Raw genomic sequence first — 18,483 nt, forward strand, 5'->3', positions numbered from 1 at the left:
AGTTATGTTTAAAATTATTTTAAATAAAATTTATTTTAATTACATCAAAGAAGGCACTCTAGTAATAAATCATAACTATTAGTTGTCTCGTCTACGTTGAGCTTAAATTTACTTCAAATTTTTACCATCAAATGGACTGTACATGTGCATGCATGCAAAGAGTTTGGGTTTGATTCCCAGCAATAGCATGTAATATGCCAATGTCAGTATAGTGCATGATGTTCTAATGATGTGACTGATGTGCTGCTAAATTATGTGCATAGACATTGTATTAAAAAAACCCATAACTATCCCTAAAAGAATGTGAAAGAGATCAATTTATAATTAATACTTACTTATTATATTTATCCTAAGATTACCTTAGATTGTATCCAGAAAGCAGCGTCAGATTTACATGGTTTTACACAGAAGCAATATATATATACTTTTTCAATAAAAATATTTGTTTATATTTATATATTTACTTAACTTTATCTTAATCCAAATATACATATATTTCTCATTATACACTATTATACTAAACAAAAAAAAAATCATGACTGAATCATTTATGCATTGTATGTGTATCTTTACAGAATTAAATGAGTAGGACAGAGTGATTTTGTATAGCTTGAGTGAACTGGAGGTTATGAGCTATACGTTTTGATTTTCTGTGTGATGTCAACACAACAGATGGGGCACTTGTGAAGAGACTCTGAACATTTCTTGCAGGTCACCAGGTGTCCACAGGGTATGAAGACAATTGCAATGTCACTGTCCATGCACACTTTGCAAAGCTTTTCACGTTGCAGCTTCTCCAGCTTCTGTAAGGGGTCTTCAGCTGAAAGCAACAAGAAAAGTTTAGACCGTAATTTGCTGCATGAACATCTTACATTGGTGAACACAGATGTTTCAAACAAACTGAACTTACTCTGATTTTCCTGACGCATATCAGTATTACCAGCGAACGCACCACTGGTTATGTCTTGAACGAGATCTTCCACAGTTGAATAGCCCTCGCTTTTCTGTCGGATTTTTTCCAAAATGGTCCTTTCCACCACAATAGGATCAAAACCCATGTTGACAGCTTTTCTGGCGATCTCTAAATGCATTACATTGGATGCTGCGGACAAGAAATTGGCAAAATGACACGTGCCAGAAGATGTAAAATATTGTGGACAAGACTGACACACTTTGTGTATGACAATATATAGAAGTCAAAATCAGAGATACATACAGCTCGCCTGACTGTAAAATCCATTCTGAAGGGATAAAAAAATAATCAGAATTAAAATTTTATTCAAATAAATCAAAATATTATGCCTGCTCTACCCAATAAATTAGTATTTTAACATCATCATCCACAATCCACCTGAACAGAGATTTACTAGTTTCACTCACAAAAGCACTGCCTCCAGGATTTCTAAGCTGAACGCTGTTGATAAACTCTTGCCCCTTTTCTATGAGCAGAAAACTGCACCTGTTGGTTCAAATGTAAATTCACAGGTCAAATTTGTGACATAGGAAGCCGTGGACAAGTGCACTACTTTACATAATTCACATATACACATTTTAAAATCGAATTAGTCACAAGGTCCAGTTAGTTTTCTATAACAGCATGGCACTGACGGCACTTGAGACTGAAAGACAAATCAAAAATATGTATAAAGACTACATATTATAATTTATACAATAACAACTCATTTAACTGAACATTATTGCAGATGCTCCACAGTTCTAGTAATTAAACATATTGCAAAGAATAAAATATAGCCATTCTGCTTTTAATAATGATATGTATTATTCAACATCTATAGTAATAATTACTCAGTCTGATACTATCCATCTACCATCTAAAAACAGCTCATTACCCTGGATAGTGCTTGGCATGCTCCTCCCAGGGATCCTCATCTGGTTGCCAGTTTTTCAGACGCCCTCCGCATTTGAAGCAAATAACAGAGTCTTGTACGCCTGCATAAACAACACACATAAAATGGCATCACATGACAATAATGTGATTGCAAATATGTCTGTAATTATGTTATAGCACAGTCCAACATTAGCAATATGTAATCAGTCCTGCTGAAATTTGCACAAGACAAAAAGATGTCAGTAGAATAGTAGGAATGAGCCTTACCTGTGCTAAAAAAGCCAGCTCTAGCCAGCCTTTCATGGCTGATGGGATGCGCCCGGTCCCTGTAGCTTTCAAGACGCTCCTCAAATGATTCCATGGAACTGCTATTTCCACTGCTTTCCTGTCTTGGCTGTTCAGAGGGGATGTTTCCCACATCATGGCCCAAAATAAAAAAGCAGTTTGGGTAAACTCTGGTATGTTCCTGCCAGGGATCGTCGCCATCCTCCCAGCGGGTCAGCATGCCTGCACAGCAGAAACACTGCACTCTGTCAATTTGAATGTCAGTCTCTGGCACATAAAAAAATCCAGCTTGTGCTAGGTCATGAGGCTGGACCGGGGACCAAGAGGGCCAGTTGTGGAACGTCCTCAGTCGTGCATCTTCGCTCTTCATATGCGGGATCTTGGGGTAAACCGTCTCATCCATCACTTCTCCTGTTCTCAATCTGAACTCCATATCTTCTGCCTCTTCGTCATAGATAGAACCAGAGGAGGCTGTACCAGCATGGTTCATGTGATGAACACACTTGAGGAACGTGCAGGAAGGTGACACATAGTGATGTCTTTGTTCTGGGATGTCTCCTTGGTGCCAGTTCTCAACAGTGTGGTGGCAGCTGAAGCAGCACACTCGATCGGATTCACCTGTGAAGTAGAAGCCTGCCCGGGCCAGCCTCTCTGCAGGAAGCTGCTCCGAATGGGGAAAAGTCCGGAACGAGCTCAAGCGGGCACTCATCACAGAAAAGTCTGGAGATCCGTCATCAGTTTCAACTGTGCCAAAAACACCAGTGCCATCCATTGTCAAGGTCAGAATGCTGCATGAAACACATACACAAAAGATTTGGGTGTTATGTAAGAAAAGAAAATTGCGAATTGCCTCTAAAACAAGTGTTCAATTTATTAAAATATCTTCATACTACTGAAAGGAAACTTAAATGTTTTTTTTATAAATCAACAAATTAATTAAACAACACTGTATGAAATAGCAGCTAACACTGGAACCAAGCCTCGTGACTAAACGCACAGAATGACTCTTACGCACAGAACGTACTTCCACCCTCCAGTACCACTCAGTTTTCAGTGAGAGCAAAAAAAAAAAAACCGGTCCAACTGCAAACCTGGTTCCACTCGTAGGTCACATTACAAATCACACTGTGTTTACGGACATTTTCACGGAAAATTAGTGGCACCGGTCAGTGAATCCCACCGACAATTTTGGCGTATCGAAAGGAAAACAAAAAAAACCTCAAGACGCCATCTTCAACACGCATGCGCAGACATGTGCGTCCACCGCGTAATCTCGCGATACGTCCTAAACGTCCATCGATTAAAGAGGCTCTTAATAGGACTAATCGGGCCATTAAATATTGCATAGCTTTCTAACTAGTTTACTGAGAACATGAGCAATATTCACAGACCATTAATGCAAATTCATTAGTCATCAAAAGTCATTTCAGTGTCTGGTTCAATCAATGTCGGAATTGCACACAAAAGTGTGACCTGTTGTGAAACGCTCCTGCGTGTCAGTAAATTTTTTTTACCCGTGTATAAATTATTTTGCGGCGATTTCAGCGCGAAAAAGTCCCCCAGGAATTTTTTTTTACACATTCAAAAACCTACATTTGATTGATTGTTCAGATGTGTGAATACACACTAATACAAATTTCGGTCATTGAAGTGCTTGGTTTAGTAATGCCATCAGGATTGCACACAAAAGTGTGACATTTTATGAGATTCCACTGTATGACAGTGTATATACATATATATTTTTTATACATATAACCGTGTAATTTTTTTTCACCCGTGTATAAATTTTTTTGCGTTGTTATCCGCAGCGAAAACCCCCTACAAAATACACACTCACAAATACACACGTGTGAAATGTTCATACTTTTTTGATAATAATTTTACAATTTTGCACACACTCAAAGTGCCAATTACATCTCCCATACTGATCATTAAAACACAATCAACTTCAGTATGTACACTTTTAAAGTTGACCGTTTAACACGTGAAAAGTCTGACTTTCATATCGAGGATTTCGCATTTTCAGCACTTTTTCCCCCTTAAGGCGTCACAGGTGCTTTCTAATCATGGTTACTATCAGTAAACAAATAAAGTTTGGATAACGCCAGTAAACACTCTGAACACATCGATAGTCTTGCTGACAGCAATGACTTAAGGGTTTAATCCAAATGACAAGGATACAACACTAGACAGTGACACAGAAAATATGGTCTGATTTTGACCAACTGATCCAAATACACTCATTCCTAAAGGGTAATTACCCAATTTTCTACTGCCTCACCTCAACGTGACATTTCAAGCTACGCTCACCGAGTTAACGCCAATACAAATCATTTAAAAGAAAACTGCTGTTGTATCATACCGATTACTTACCTTATACTGATATACGAGTGCAATCAGAGGAGTATATATCGGAAGGTTCAGAAACAGTACAGACAGTTTCACTGGCGACTGACCTGCTACTACCGCAATAAACCCTCCACCCAGCAAGGAGGTGGCGTGTGACGTCATCAACACGCGACGGGTAAATATTTCAGTGAGTTAAACGTCTGTCTATGTGCCTATCAGGCACAACCCATTATACACACATCTGGGCACTACTAAGAAATAGTTGGCGTTCCTTATTTTATTTTATTTTATTTATTTATTTATTTATTTATTTAAATTGTCGTAGTTTCTTTTGTAAGTTTCCTCTTGGATCCAGCTAATTAATGAATAAAAAGTCAGATCTACACCTCCACCGGTCTCACACTTACATATTTTGCATTCTACATAATATCTGTAATCTAAACTGTAACATCAAAACAATGCATGTTCCTGTTTTCATTGCAGAGACTAATGACGAATGAAACTGACTGCATCAAAAAGTTCTTTTGTGTCAAGTTTTCTTCATATTTTAGTCCAGCATCACCGTAAAACTCAGCACGTGCATCAATCATGGTGTAAGACAGAGAGATACAAATGAGGGCCTGTAAGTTGGTGACCTGTGATTCCATGCCATATATGTCAAGGGGTATAAAATCATCATTTCTAATTTAACAGAGAAAAAAATTAAGATGGAAAAATATTGAAATTGTGTGTAGATATAATTGTAGTATAAGTGAATTATTAATATTATTATTATTATTATTATTATTATTATTATTATTATTATTATTATTATTATTATTTTAATGTACATACATACATTCTTTAGCTATCCCAAAGTATGGCAGAGAACATGAGAACATTTACTGTCAGCCCATGGCCTTCAGTCCAGTTAGATTTTTGGCCACTTCTGGAATAGGACACTGTTGGATACCAACAATATGGGACAAACATTAGGTCAGGTGAGCACATACTTTTGGTCTTAAAGTAAAAAAGTTCTATATCCATGTTTTATAATATGCTTCAGTATGAAATATAGTAAGTGCATTAAAATGGTTTAGTTGTGTACAATGACAATGTAATGCATGGAGAAACTAAAGCAAGAATTGCAAGTTAACCCAGAAGTAGTGCAACAAAAAAATGTACTCTATTTATAGCTTTAACAATGATGAAACTATAATGAATACATATCTACTATCTAATGTCACCAAGATGAGAATGGGCTCCCTTGAGTCTGTTTTTTTCTTGAAATTAACTCATTTTCTTTGCTACTAATTTTCTCTGGCTAGCTCAGTAGGGATATAGTTATACGTGGGGGCAAAAAAGTCTCCAGTTCCTTTTTCCCACTATATCATGGCATTATAGCCTCATTTTAGTGGTTAAAGATCTTAAAGATTTCACACCAGCATACTTTGTCCATCATCAGCATTAGACCTCCAAAACAACACTAATACTAATATTTATTATTAGAAAAAAATGTTGAGACACAAAAATAAAAAAAAAACATTTCTGGTTTAGCAGAATTCATGGAGTTCTCATTTCTCATTCTGCCAAAAATTCAATTGTACCGGTTTACTGCAATGGGGGTGAAAAATGACGTAGGAAGGCACTGGGAATCGCAACAGGAACTTTTGTCAACAACAGGAACCACAATTGGCAGATTAATTACATTAGAATCCACTTTCGACCACAATAACCTTTCTTTTTTGAAGCACCTACAAATATTCTGACTACAATCTGATACATTTCAATAGAGTAGTAGCAAAGGCTGTGCTGAACACTACCTGTCTGAAGAGAATTTTTTGCATATTGTTATCATGATTTCCTTTTAGGATATACTATACATCCTCTTTTGTACTATCTAGGCCATATTTTTAATACTTCCCTTTTCAACTGATCCTTAACTATAGCAATCTTTTTTCTCTTTCTTTTTACCTGTGATTTAATCTAAGTTGTGTGTAAAAAAAATGTAGTTTTTACTTCTACTTGTGATGAAAACAAAACCAGTTAAACATCCATTACCATCTTACTCAGGGTTTATCTTCTTTTTTCTTTTTTTTTAACCTTTCATAAACCTTATATTGTGATATACTAAATAGCTGAACTCATGTTTAGCCAAAAAGCTAGCATTAGCCAACATTGATTAACAAGCAACAATGGCTAACATTATTTTTTTTTCTACAGTAAAAAGCCAATTTTAGATGTTCTATTTAGTGTGTTTATTATCCCTAATGTTATTTAGGTAGATATTAATAGAATAAAATAAAACCAAGAGTAATGGAAGAAGTAAAGTAAGGTTTTTATGGTTTCTGTATCTGTAATTATTTTTAGTAATGATTACAGTCTAACTGTTTTTGTGTATGTCCTTCTTATTAAGAGTGGTTTACAAATCCATGTACAACAAACCCTGAATAAAACATGTAATTTTTTATTTATCTGGTTTTTTTTTTGGTTTTTTTTTATCAGTTTGACAAAGTAGCTTTAGTAAAAAATAAATAAATAAAAAAAAAGAAGGATTCTTGGTCAGTGAAAGTATTTTTTATTTATAATTTTATTAATAATCAGATTACACGTCTACCATAGCTAGAACTTGACACAAATAGAGTTTAAACCAAATTTTTTAATTTGCAGGTCTCCAAATATTGTTGTTACTGCATCCTGCCATTTGGCTGGTGTCATCTTATTCAAAGATGCGTTTAGTAACTCATCAACGTATATCACTTCACGCAAGCTCTTTTCAGTGTTAAACTCCTTTGTGTACTGTACTCTGTCATTATGTATAGACCACTTCACAGTGGACCATGTAATGTTGAGAGGATTTAGATGTGCATAGTACTTGGAGGGTATCTGCAGAATTTTATGGCCATAGGATTCAGCCACTTTCGGACAACAAATCATTGGTAGAAACTCCACTGAAGATGTAGGATAAAGAGAATTTTTTGTCTTCTCGTTCTGAGTTTCTTTTGAGAATTCTGGGTTGACAATAATGGCACAGTTCCCATAGTGGTCATTTAACTCAGCACACAACTCTGGGAAAATAGTCTCATCTGGTTTCAATTCAAATCCACTTAAATAAATGTGAAATTTGTAGTTCCAAGGAACCCAACCAAGTGCTCCTCCAGCGTGGATAATGCTCCATACAGGCTCACATCTCTGTTCAGTATTTTTAATATCGACAATGCTTGAGGTGTCTCCTGTGAGAAGGCTTTCATTAATTTCTGTTTTGCCCACATAAACTGGATAAAAGCCACTGTTTTTAAATTTTCGTATCTTGCTGACGTATGCTGTGTGTCCCGAATGGCTAATAATATTTCTTTGCCACATTTGCTGCACAACTTTCCTAAGTCTTGGAATCATGACTAGAGAAAATGGTGAATATTTATCTTCATGGAAAATGATTTGCCTATCCTTGCAGCACCTTATGAATTTGATGATACAGATTTAGTTTGAACTACTTTGAGCAAATGACTGCTGTAGAATTTGCAGAGAGCTTTTATACCTGGAAGAGTAGTACTGTGACATCACACAGAATTTTACCTCACAGTGGAATGACACATTTGCATCTTAGTTTCACAAAGTGCTAAAAGAATTTTAATTGGTAAATTGGTAAATTTTTTTTTACCAATTATTGTATTTGTCTTATGATGATTAATAATAAAGATAAATATTTGATTAATTCATTTATTCCTTTTCCTTCTGCATTCCTGTTGGAGGGATCAGGTTGAGTAGGTAAGCCCAGACCTCTCAGGCACAGCTGAATTGATCAGATCATACTTTTGCACTCTGGCTATCAAGTTGTGAGTAAGTTCCCAAGATACTTCTTTAATTATTTTTATAATTATTATTATTTTTAAACATCAACACAGTACAGCGTATTTATAATACCACACTTACTCAGGAGTAGATGTTCATTCAATGTAATATGCATCACAGTGTGTCCGTGACTGCTACTCTAGCATGAGATTTAATAAAATAGTAGAAGTTAGTGATGGTTGTTCATTAACGATTAGTTTACTTTGAACGAGTCTTCAATGTGACTCAGAAGAATGAGTAATCCCAAACAGTGATTCGTTCATTTTCTCCTTCGTTTGTTTTTTACGCATGAGCAAACGCTCACAAAATCTTTGTAGATTATGTATAAGAAACAGAATTGAGTGTTCATCTTTCGACTCTACTAGTCTAAGTCCTTCATTCTTTTATCACGTGATTCCCATATCCGATATAAAGTGGATTACTCACGAACAGAATAGCGCAGTTCATCTCATAAATCCTCTAGTCCGAGTCATGCATTTTTTTATCACCTGATTCCCATTGACGCATTACACAGGATGCAGAACTGAGCGGTTCTGCGGCTACTCGATCCGTAGTGGAAATATTATTTGTACGGATCGAGTAGCCGCAGAACCGCTCAGTTCTGCTTCCTGTGTAATTTGTCAATGGGAATCAGGTGATAAAAAAATTAATGAATCAATAGAATCAATAGTAAAGAGCTATTTTCAGTACGGATCGGGTAGTGCCAACCAGTACACTATTATAAATACCCGAAACTGCCGTAAATTGTTTTGGACATTTGAGTAATTAGACGCATTTGCGCAGTACAAATAGTCAAGTCAAGTCAAGTTTATTCTATAGCACTTTTCACAACAGACATTGTCTCATAGCAGCTTTACAGAAGTGAACAGTTACGGTGAATGGTGTGCATTTATCCCTGATGAGCAAGCCATGGCGAAATAGTGTTTCCGTTATGGATTGGAAAGCCGCAAGTTCATCTCATGAGTCCTCTGGTCCGAGTCGTTCGTTTGTTTTTACGTGTGACTCCCATAGACGCTATACAATGCAGTAGATCAGGTTTTTTTTGGTCAGAATCTTGTTTATCTATGTATGATTTACAGGCCAAAGAACCTACAATACAGACCAGAAAATATGAGAGGTGAGCTACTCACTCTGTTTATCATAATTTGCCATTAGCTGCATTGTCATATTTTTATTATTGAAACTATAGTCAAATTTGTGTATGTAGACATGTTTGGGGATCTGCTTACTGAAAATGTAACATTTAATTTTATTTCTGATTACGCTTCTTCTTTCGGCAGGAGTCTTTTAGTCAGTGCCAAAACCATGTTAATGTCTCCAAAACCATACAACATTGCAGGTCTCACCACAGTCCTATAAACTTTCCCTGCAGATACCCTGCTATCACAAATCACTCCTGACACTCTTCTCCTCCCAACTCCACCCTGCCTGCACTCTTATCTTCACTTCTCTAACACACTCTCCATTACTTTGCATTGATGACCCCAGGTACCTAAACTCATCCACTATCTGCAACCGCACCACTCCACTGCCCTCCCTCTCATTACACACATGTACTCTGTCTTACTCCTACTGACTTTCAATCCCCTTCTCTTCAGCACGTACCTCCACCTCTCCAGGATCTTCTCAACCTGCTCCCTACTCTCACCACAAATCACAATATTATCTGCAAACATCATAGTCCATATAGACTCCTGTCTGACCTCATCTGTCAACCTGTTCATCACCACTGCAAACAGGAAAGGGCTTAGAGCCAAGCCTTGATGCAGTCCAAACTCCACCTCGAACCAGTCTGTTGTTACTACTGCACACTTCACTGTTGTAATACTGTCCTCATACATGTCCTGCATCACCCTCACATACTTCTCTGACTCACCTGTCTTCCTCATACAGTACCACAACTCTTTTCTCGGCACCCTGTCGTACGCTTTCTCTAGATCCACGAACACTCAGTGCAACTCTTTGTGACCTCTATACTTCTCCATTAACAATCTCAAAGCAAATATGTGTCTGTGGTGCTCTTCCTCGGCATTTTGTTGCTCACAGATGGTCACCTCTTCTCTAAGCCTGGCTTTCACTACTCTTTCCCATAACTTCATGGTGTGACTGATCAACCTAATTCCCCTGTAGTTACTGCAGGTCTGCACATCTCCCTTATTCTTAAAAAACCGGTACCAGCACACTCCTTCTCCATTCCTCAGGCATCCTCTCACCTTCCAAAATGTTGTTAATCAATATTGTTAAAAACTCCACTGCCATCTCTCCTAAACATCTCTATGCTTCTACCGGTATGTAATCTGGTCCAACCAACTTTCCATTCTTCATCCTCTTAATCACTGCTCTCATTTCATCCTCTCTAATCCTATCCACTTCCTGCTTCACCAGCTCCACATATCCAACCTTCTCTCTTTATCATTTTCCTCGTTCATCAGCTGCTCAAAATACTCCCTCCATCTTCTCAACACTCTCCTCACTAGTCAACACATTTCCATCTACATCCTTTATTGCTCTAACTTGCAGCACATCCTTCCCAGCTCGGTCCCTCTGCCTGGCAAATCGGTATAAATCCTTTTCTCCTTCCTTAGTGTCCAACTTCGCATACAGCTCCTCATATGCCTTTTCCTATGGCTTTTACCACATCCCTCTTTACCTGCTGCCGCATCTCCTTGTACTCCTTCCTACTTTTCTCACCACTCTGTTGATCCCAATTCTGCTTTGCCAACCTCTTTCTCTATATGCTCTCTTGCACTTCCTCATTCCACCACCACGTCTCTTTGTCTTTCTTTCTATTTCCAGATGTCACACCAAGTACCTTCTTACTTCTGCAGTAGTTGCCCAATCATCCAGCACCTCTTAACCACCACCAAGCCCCCTGTCTGACCTCTTCCCTGAATCTCACACTACAGTCCTTCAGTTTCCACCATCTTATTCTTCTTTCAGTCCTCACCTCTTCTTCTTCACCTCTAAAGCCGTCCTACAGACCACCATCCGATGCTGTCTAGCTACACTGTACCCTGCCAACACCTTACATTCTCCAATCTCCTTCAGGTTGCATCTCCTACATAAAACATAGTCCACCTGTGTGCACCCCCTCCACTCTTATATGTCACACTATGATCCTACTTCTTCTTAAAATAAGTGTTCACCACTGCCATTTTCATCATTTTAACAGAATCTACAACCATCTGCCTTTCACATTTCTCTCCTTAAGGCCATACCTAACATCACCTCTGTTCCCTTCACCTACATGGCCATTAAAGTCTGCCCCAATCACCAATCGTTCACTCCTAGGTTCACCTTCTACCACTTCATCTAACTTACTCCAAAATTTTTCTTTCTCCTCAATCTCACAACCCAATTGCGGAGCATAAGCACTGATGACATTTATCATAAATTAACACTGTTAAAGTGTTAAATTAGCACTTTCCAAGTTTACTTTGTAAAATTCAAGAGGTATATTTATATTAAGTTTGTAATGTTGCATACCAGTGTAGATTTATCCATTGCTAGAGACTCAAATCACTTTTGTACGTCGCTTTGGATAAGGGCGTCTGCCAAATGCCGCAAATGTAAATGTAAAAGTTATCATCACCCCTTCAACTTCCAGCTTCCCTAATGGCTTCGTTTTATTTCTGATCAATATTACTCAGAAAAGATCCATTCATTTTGATAAGCAAGTTTCAAAGAACCAAGTCACTAAAATAATCCGATATTCCTATTGCGAGTAGGGGAATGTTGGGCCAGACATGGCCCATCTAGACATCAAGGGTTGGGCCAGACATGACCAGATAGAAATTATGCACAAACACTGGGCATAGTGCACAAAATTATTTAGATTAAGTCTAAATGGCTTACAAAATAAAACACAAAAAAAAAGACAACTTCCCTGAACTCTCTCGCCAAAAACAGGGAAGAAACCCACACCTGACACAAATGGTAGCCACATCCCTCCAACTAATTCAATTCATTTTTATTTGTATAGTGCTTTTAACAATGGACATTGTCTCAAAGCAGCTTTACACAGATAATGTGGTGATAAAAAATTAATGTTTTTTTTAAAGTGTAAGTTTGTCCCTGATGAGCAAGCTGGTGGCGACTGTAGCAAGAAAAAAACAATACAAATATGTACATATATTTACATAGATTACAATAACGGTGAGTATTTGCAAATTGCCGGACCAGGGCCAGGAAGATTGGGAAGGATTCTTTGTTACGTTCAGGGAAGTGCTTCTGCTTCTTCTAAGCAAACACAAAGAGAATGAGCAGGAGCTTCTTCCCGCAGGCCATTCGGAGTTTAAACCAGGAAACACCCAGGGTCTATTACTGGACCTCTCTCCCCATCGTCACTCATTTTTTGCACAATGACACTTTAACTCTGGACTGTCACTTCAACTCTGGACTTGAACAGCACAGTGCCACTTTATATCACACCATACTGCACATGGACACTCACTAATCACTAAATCACTTTAATTTCTACCTCCAATATATGCCATACTCATTCATGTCTATACATATATTTTCATATATTTATATAGTTTATACTTTTTATTTATCTACCTTTTGGTTTTATTTTTTATCCTTAATTCTAATCCTTTTTATGCTTAAATGCTGGATAGTTGTAAAAAGCATTTCACTGCATGTAGTACTCTGTATGTATGTGTATGTGACAAATAAAAGTTGATTTGATTTGAAATTAGGCAATCAAACATACTACAAGGTACAGAGCATCACACATTTACAAAAAACTAAATCATAAATGGAGTAGAGCTCCAGATCCCACCTTCAGACACAACATTTTATAATGGTCATTTCATTGTGACTTCATCTAAGGGAGGAGGGTGCGGCTTCACCACTTTTGAACGAAAGTAAACCTGTGAATGGCAACACTGCAAAGACAGGACAAAACAAACCAATAAATATTACGACTTGTAATGTAACGAGCATGAACCGTACTTGGTGCTGATCCAATTTAAGCTCACCTTTCCTTCTAGTGCTCCCTTTATCTGTGGCTTTTTAGATTATTATTTACCAGTTTATTGTATAAGTCCTTCTAATTAAGAGTGTTTACATATACAAAATGTACAAAAATAAATAAAGTTTTAAAAAGGATCCTTGGTTAGTGAAAGTATTTTATTAATAATCAGATTACTTGTCTACCATAGCTAGAACTTGACTTAACCAAAATGGTATTTAAACCCATTTCCTGATCAGCAAATCTTCAACTCTTTTCTTATTGCGTCCACCCATTCCTTTTGGGTCACCTTGTTCAGAGCTGCCTGTATTAACTCATCAAGGTATAACATTTTATTAGAGTTCTTGTCATCGAAGGACCCCAGAGCGTTCTTTCTTCTGTTATCTATGAAAAACATAACATGGGACCATACAATGTTGAGAGGATTTAGATGTACATGGTACTCAGGGGGTGTCTGCACTATTTTATGGCCGAAGTATTCAGCCATTTCTGGACAACAGATCATTGGGAGAAACTCCACCGGAGATGTAGGATATAAAGAATTTCCATTCGTCTTGTTCTGACTTTCTTCTGAGACTTCTGGGTTGACAATAATGGCACAGTTCCCATAGTGGTCATCTAACTCAGCACACAACTCTGGAAATATGCCATCATCTGGTTTCTCCTTAAAGCCACTCAAATGAATGTTCAATTTGTAGTTCCAAGGAACCCAACCAAGTGCTCCTCCAGCATGGATAATGCTTACTAAAGGCTTGTATAGCTCTGTAGCCTTTTGTGGATTGGCAATGCTTGATTTGTCTCCAGTGAGAAAGCCTTCATTCATTTCTATTTTCCCCACATAAACAGGATAGAAGCCACTGTTTTGCAATCTCTGAACCTCTCTGATGTACGCTGTGTGTCCTGAATGGCTACTCATATTTCTTTGGCACATTTGTCGCGCAATGTTCAAAAGTTTTAGACGCATGATTAATATTTATCCTTGTAGAAGCTTCTTTGTTTATACTTGAAGCAACTTTTATAACTTGCTTACCTTGCAGCAAGTGACAGCTGTAGAATATGTAGAGAGCTTTTATACCCGGAAGCGTAGTACTGTGACGTCACACAAAGTATTGCATTACAATACATTAGTGTTACTTTTGTTGACCATGTTGGTAGTAGTGTAGGGCTCACTCTCGCCACCTGCTGGTGACACTGGTTAGTGTAAACTTTTATTTAGTATTTTTAATTGAATTTAACTTACATCAAATGCTTTAGTATTAAACTTAAACTGTAACAATGCCACAGTACTGTAGCACTTGCAGTCAGCATATGAAATGGCATTATTAACTGTAAAAAATCCAACTGAGTAAAATATTTCATATATATATATATATATATATATATATATATATATATATATGAAATATGTTACTATTATTTACTATAAATTATAATTTATAAATGTATATATTTTATTATTAACATTTGTGAACATCAACAGTTTAAATTTTTAAAAGAATTTGAAGTAAAATATATTTAATCAAATTAAAAAAATCAAATAAAAACTTTTTATTATATTGATTCAATTGAGTAATCAATTCAATCGGCACAAATTAAATTGATTAAATAAAAGTTTAATTAGTTTACATTTGTTAGACCCCATTTGGGTAATACAGATGTGTATGTACTTTCTTCCTTATTTGTATTTATACATTGTACTGTGTATATATTGTATACTATATGTCTATTCTTTCATATTGTCTATTCGTTACATATTTGCATTTATTTTTTATTTTTTTCTTTGCTGCTGTAACAAAGACATTTCCCCAGTATAATCTAATCAAATAATTTCTTTTTTAACCCATCAATATATTTGTCTAATGAATAATAATCAGTGGTGGACAGTAATAAAGTAAATTGTACAAAATAAGTACTGTCCCATATCTGTACTTTATTTGTACTTTATTTAAGTATTTCCGTTTGAGGAGACATTTTTTCTTTAACTTCCCTACATTTCAGTCATATATATTTTTTCTTAAAACTGGCACGTCCAGTTTTCTCTGCACTGAGTAGTCAAATGGCTTGTGGGAAGAAAGTGAAAGTGTGAAACAGTCATAAATGTATTTTCCAAAAAGCTTTTAAACTCTGAATGAATGAAACAGAGCAACTGACAGAAAAAAAAAAGTCTTTTACACTTCAAAAGTTCAATATAAGTAGAAACAAAACTCCCTTTTTCAAGAAAAAATGTAGCAGGCCTAAATCGATCCTAGGACGTGATGAGGCATTAGAGACTGAAGAAATTTTGCTCACCTCTAACTCGTGTTGGTCAGTCTGGTGAACGATATCTTTGTGTGGGTCTCCAGCAGTGCCAGAGGTACCACAGAGCATTTCTGATAGCTCTGGGTGCTATCTGGGTTTATTCTGCAAATCCGTGGATGTGGAGGTAGTTTCAAACCATCATTAATATTCTGCAGGCTGGTGATTTTCCAACCTGAAACTTTAAGTCTAGATTGCCCCGTATCTCTATTCCCCTCTGTCTTGTTTAAAAACAGACAAAAAAAAAAAAAACAAGGCTATGCAACAGCTCGCAGTCACTAACAATTCTGTAACTGTTCTCTTGTCGACAAGGTGCAAGACTTGTGTAACTTAATTACTAATTTTTATTAATCTTATTAATTATTATTATACTAGTTATTAACATTCTGGAGATTTAGTTAATTGCAGTCCTTTTTCTATTCTCTCCGTCTGCTCTTCTTTTCCTAACTCTCTCGACCCCTTAGCCCCCAGTCCAACAGACTAATCTTTCTCGTTACCTTAGCTAAGTATATTAAACAAACATTTTGCTTTTTAGTGTTTTGTCATTGTGAGAATTGTCATGTTTTTCACTTTTTTTTAATGATTTTTATAATAATTATTTTTTAACCTCTACACAGTGCACTGTATTTACATCGTCACAAGCACCCAGTTAGTCAGTGAAAGTATTTTAATATGATTTTTTTTAGAATCATTTTACAATTATGATAGAATTTTATTTATAATAATATTACATAATGCTATAGCTGGAACCTGACAAAAATGAGGTTTGAACCCATTTCCTTATCTGGCTGTCCACAACTCTCTTGTCACTGTGTCTTTCCATTCGTCTTGGGTCATCATACTCAGAGCTGCCTTGACTATCTCTTCAAAGTCCATCACTTTATGCAGGATCCCTTCATAGTAGAGCTCCCCTGTGTATTTTTTTCTGTTGTTATGCATGTGCCACTTAACACGTGACCATGCGATGTTGAGAGGATTTAGATGTGCATAGTAGTCAGGGGGTGTTTTCAGCATTTTATGGCCATAGGATTCAGCCACTTTTGGACAACAGATCATTGGTAGAAACTCCACTGAGGATGAAGGATAGAGAGAATTTCCACTGTCGTCAAATTTGAATTCTTCTGAATCTTCTGGGTTGACAATAACGGCACAGTTACCATAGTGGTCCTTCAACTTTGCACACAACTCTGGAAATATGGTCTTATCTGGTCTCACTGTAAAGTTACTCAAATGAGCATGCAATTTGTACTTCCAGGGAACCCAACCACGTGCACCACCAGCATGGATAATGCTCAATATAGACTGGTATTTCTGCGTAGCACTTTGTGGATTTATAGTATATGACATGTTTCCAGTGAGAAGGCCTTCATTAATTTCTGCTTTGCCGACATAAACCGGATAGAAGCCTTTGCTTTGCAATTTGTGAACCTCGCTGATGTACGCTGTGTGTCCTGATTGGCTACACATATTTCTTTGGCACATTTGCCGCACGACGTTCATCAGTTTTAGACGCATGATTGCAGCGAAACTCGTAATGGGTTATCTTCGTAGTAACTTATTAGGGTCTTCTAGCAGAAATTTGCTTGGTTAGCTTATTAGTAACTCCTTTGCTTACTCTTGCAGCAAATGATTGCTGTGGAAGTTACAGAGAGCTTTTATACCTGGATGAGTAGTACTGTGACGTCACAGAATTTTACCTCACATTGGAATGGCTCATTTGCATGTCAGTTTTGCACCGAGCTAAAAACTTTTTTTCCCCACAAACCTTCTGATATAACCTTTGTTTTAACATATTACTGTATTTGTCTTAGGATGAATAATAAATTAATACATGTATTAATAAAAACGAAATTAAATCACTGCAAGTAAATACCTGACTAAGAAATGTGCTTGTTTTAGAGCTTTTTTGGGGGAGGCAAGCTTATTTTAGGCTTGTTGTCATACACTTGGTATGAGCAATGTTTTGTAGAGTGAAATAATTGAAGTTACCCAAACCCATTTGTATGTTGAACAGAACCGGAAGTAAAGAGTTCAGTCGTGTTGGTCCCCGTGTGCTGTCTCGTGCTCATTAATTATATACCCTGGTGTCAGAAGTTTAGTAAACTACAGTATTTACTTACGATACCACTGCCAACTCTCAGGAGAGAGAGCGTGAGCATGTGTCTGTTGCGGAGAAGAAACGAAGATAAAAAGAAGTCGGAAAACTTTGAGCGAGACGGAGAAAGAAGGACAGTGAATGGAGCAGAAGGTGTGCCGCATCTGACGCCATCACTGATGCACCCAGGCATGTTTGATTTCAGCGATATGTAAGTGAATGGCCAAAATGGATGCGACGCTTTGAGCGATATAGAATCGCGTCAGGTCTGGACGAGCACTCGCAAGAACATCAGGTATTATGCCGTGTGAATACCGTTTTCACCGTCTGTGAAAACACAAGACAAGACGGTGAAAACGGCATTCACACGGCATTCACATGCATGTAAGCAAACGTAACGTGATTTTTGAACGAGCTCAATTTAACAGGCGCAATCAAGAGGCTGGAGAGTGTCAGCCCGCTTGAGCACTTCAGGTATTACCGCCTCAACCACAGAGGAAACGCCCACTCCCAACCAGCTGCACGGATTTGGTGTATGATTTTCTGGCACTTATAAGGACGCCTGAATCCTCCAGTCAGTGCCAGATTGTCTTTAGGCTTGCCCTGAGCACTCTCCAGCGTATTCTGTTTTGTTTGTTTGTTCTTTTGTTTGTTTCGTTGTCTCTGACCTGAACATTCTGTCCTTCGGTTTCCGGCTCGCGCTGAACGCGCTCCGGTTTCCGGTTCGCTCGGCTCTGCTCTGCTCTGCTCGCGCTGAACGCGCTCCGGTTTCCGGTTCGGCTCGGCTCTGCTCTGCTCTGCTCT

The 18,483-nt window shown here is 37.4% G+C and overlaps 2 protein-coding genes across 4 annotated transcripts; both read right to left on the reverse strand.

Moving 5' to 3' along the window:
* Positions 1 to 14: 14 nt before the first annotated feature.
* LOC124385791 (X-linked inhibitor of apoptosis) lies at positions 15 to 4,645 on the reverse strand. 3 transcript variants are annotated; one of them, XM_046849109.1, is made up of 7 exons: positions 4,508 to 4,645; positions 2,117 to 2,922; positions 1,851 to 1,950; positions 1,381 to 1,459; positions 1,217 to 1,241; positions 911 to 1,102; positions 15 to 820 (listed from the first exon to the last, which is right to left on the reverse strand). In XM_046849109.1, exons 2-7 carry the CDS (start codon positions 2,904 to 2,906, stop codon positions 627 to 629), a joined length of 1,380 nt encoding a protein of 459 aa, XP_046705065.1. In that variant the 5' UTR covers positions 2,907 to 2,922; positions 4,508 to 4,645; the 3' UTR covers positions 15 to 626. The 3 variants fall into 3 exon arrangements, with proteins under 3 accessions (XP_046705065.1, XP_046705067.1, XP_046705066.1); XM_046849111.1 differs by lacking the exon at positions 4,508 to 4,645 and adding an exon at positions 3,159 to 3,378; XM_046849110.1 differs by lacking the exon at positions 4,508 to 4,645 and adding an exon at positions 3,150 to 3,378.
* Positions 4,646 to 16,364: 11,719 nt separating this feature from the next.
* On the reverse strand, positions 16,365 to 17,099 carry LOC124385684 (uncharacterized protein C21orf140 homolog). Its single transcript, XM_046848884.1, has one exon. It carries the CDS (start codon positions 17,097 to 17,099, stop codon positions 16,365 to 16,367), a length of 735 nt encoding a protein of 244 aa, XP_046704840.1.
* Between the last annotated feature and the right edge of the window lie 1,384 nt (positions 17,100 to 18,483).

The sequence above is a fragment of the Silurus meridionalis genome, chromosome 5 (assembly GCF_014805685.1).
Source record: "Silurus meridionalis isolate SWU-2019-XX chromosome 5, ASM1480568v1, whole genome shotgun sequence".
NCBI lineage: Eukaryota > Metazoa > Chordata > Actinopteri > Siluriformes > Siluridae > Silurus > Silurus meridionalis.

Coding starts and splice junctions, on each gene's coding strand:
- LOC124385791 (XM_046849109.1), bottom strand. CDS start 2,906: ATGGATGGCACTGGTGTTTTTGGCACAGTTGAAACTGATGACGGATCT. Junction 1,460..1,850: donor CATGCCAAGCACTATCCAGG/GTAATGAGCTGT, acceptor TTGAACCAACAG/GTGCAGTTTTCTGCTCATAG. Junction 1,103..1,216: donor ATTTTACAGTCAGGCGAGCT/GTATGTATCTCT, acceptor TCTTGTCCGCAG/CATCCAATGTAATGCATTTA.
- LOC124385684 (XM_046848884.1), bottom strand. CDS start 17,099: ATGCGTCTAAAACTGATGAACGTCGTGCGGCAAATGTGCCAAAGAAAT.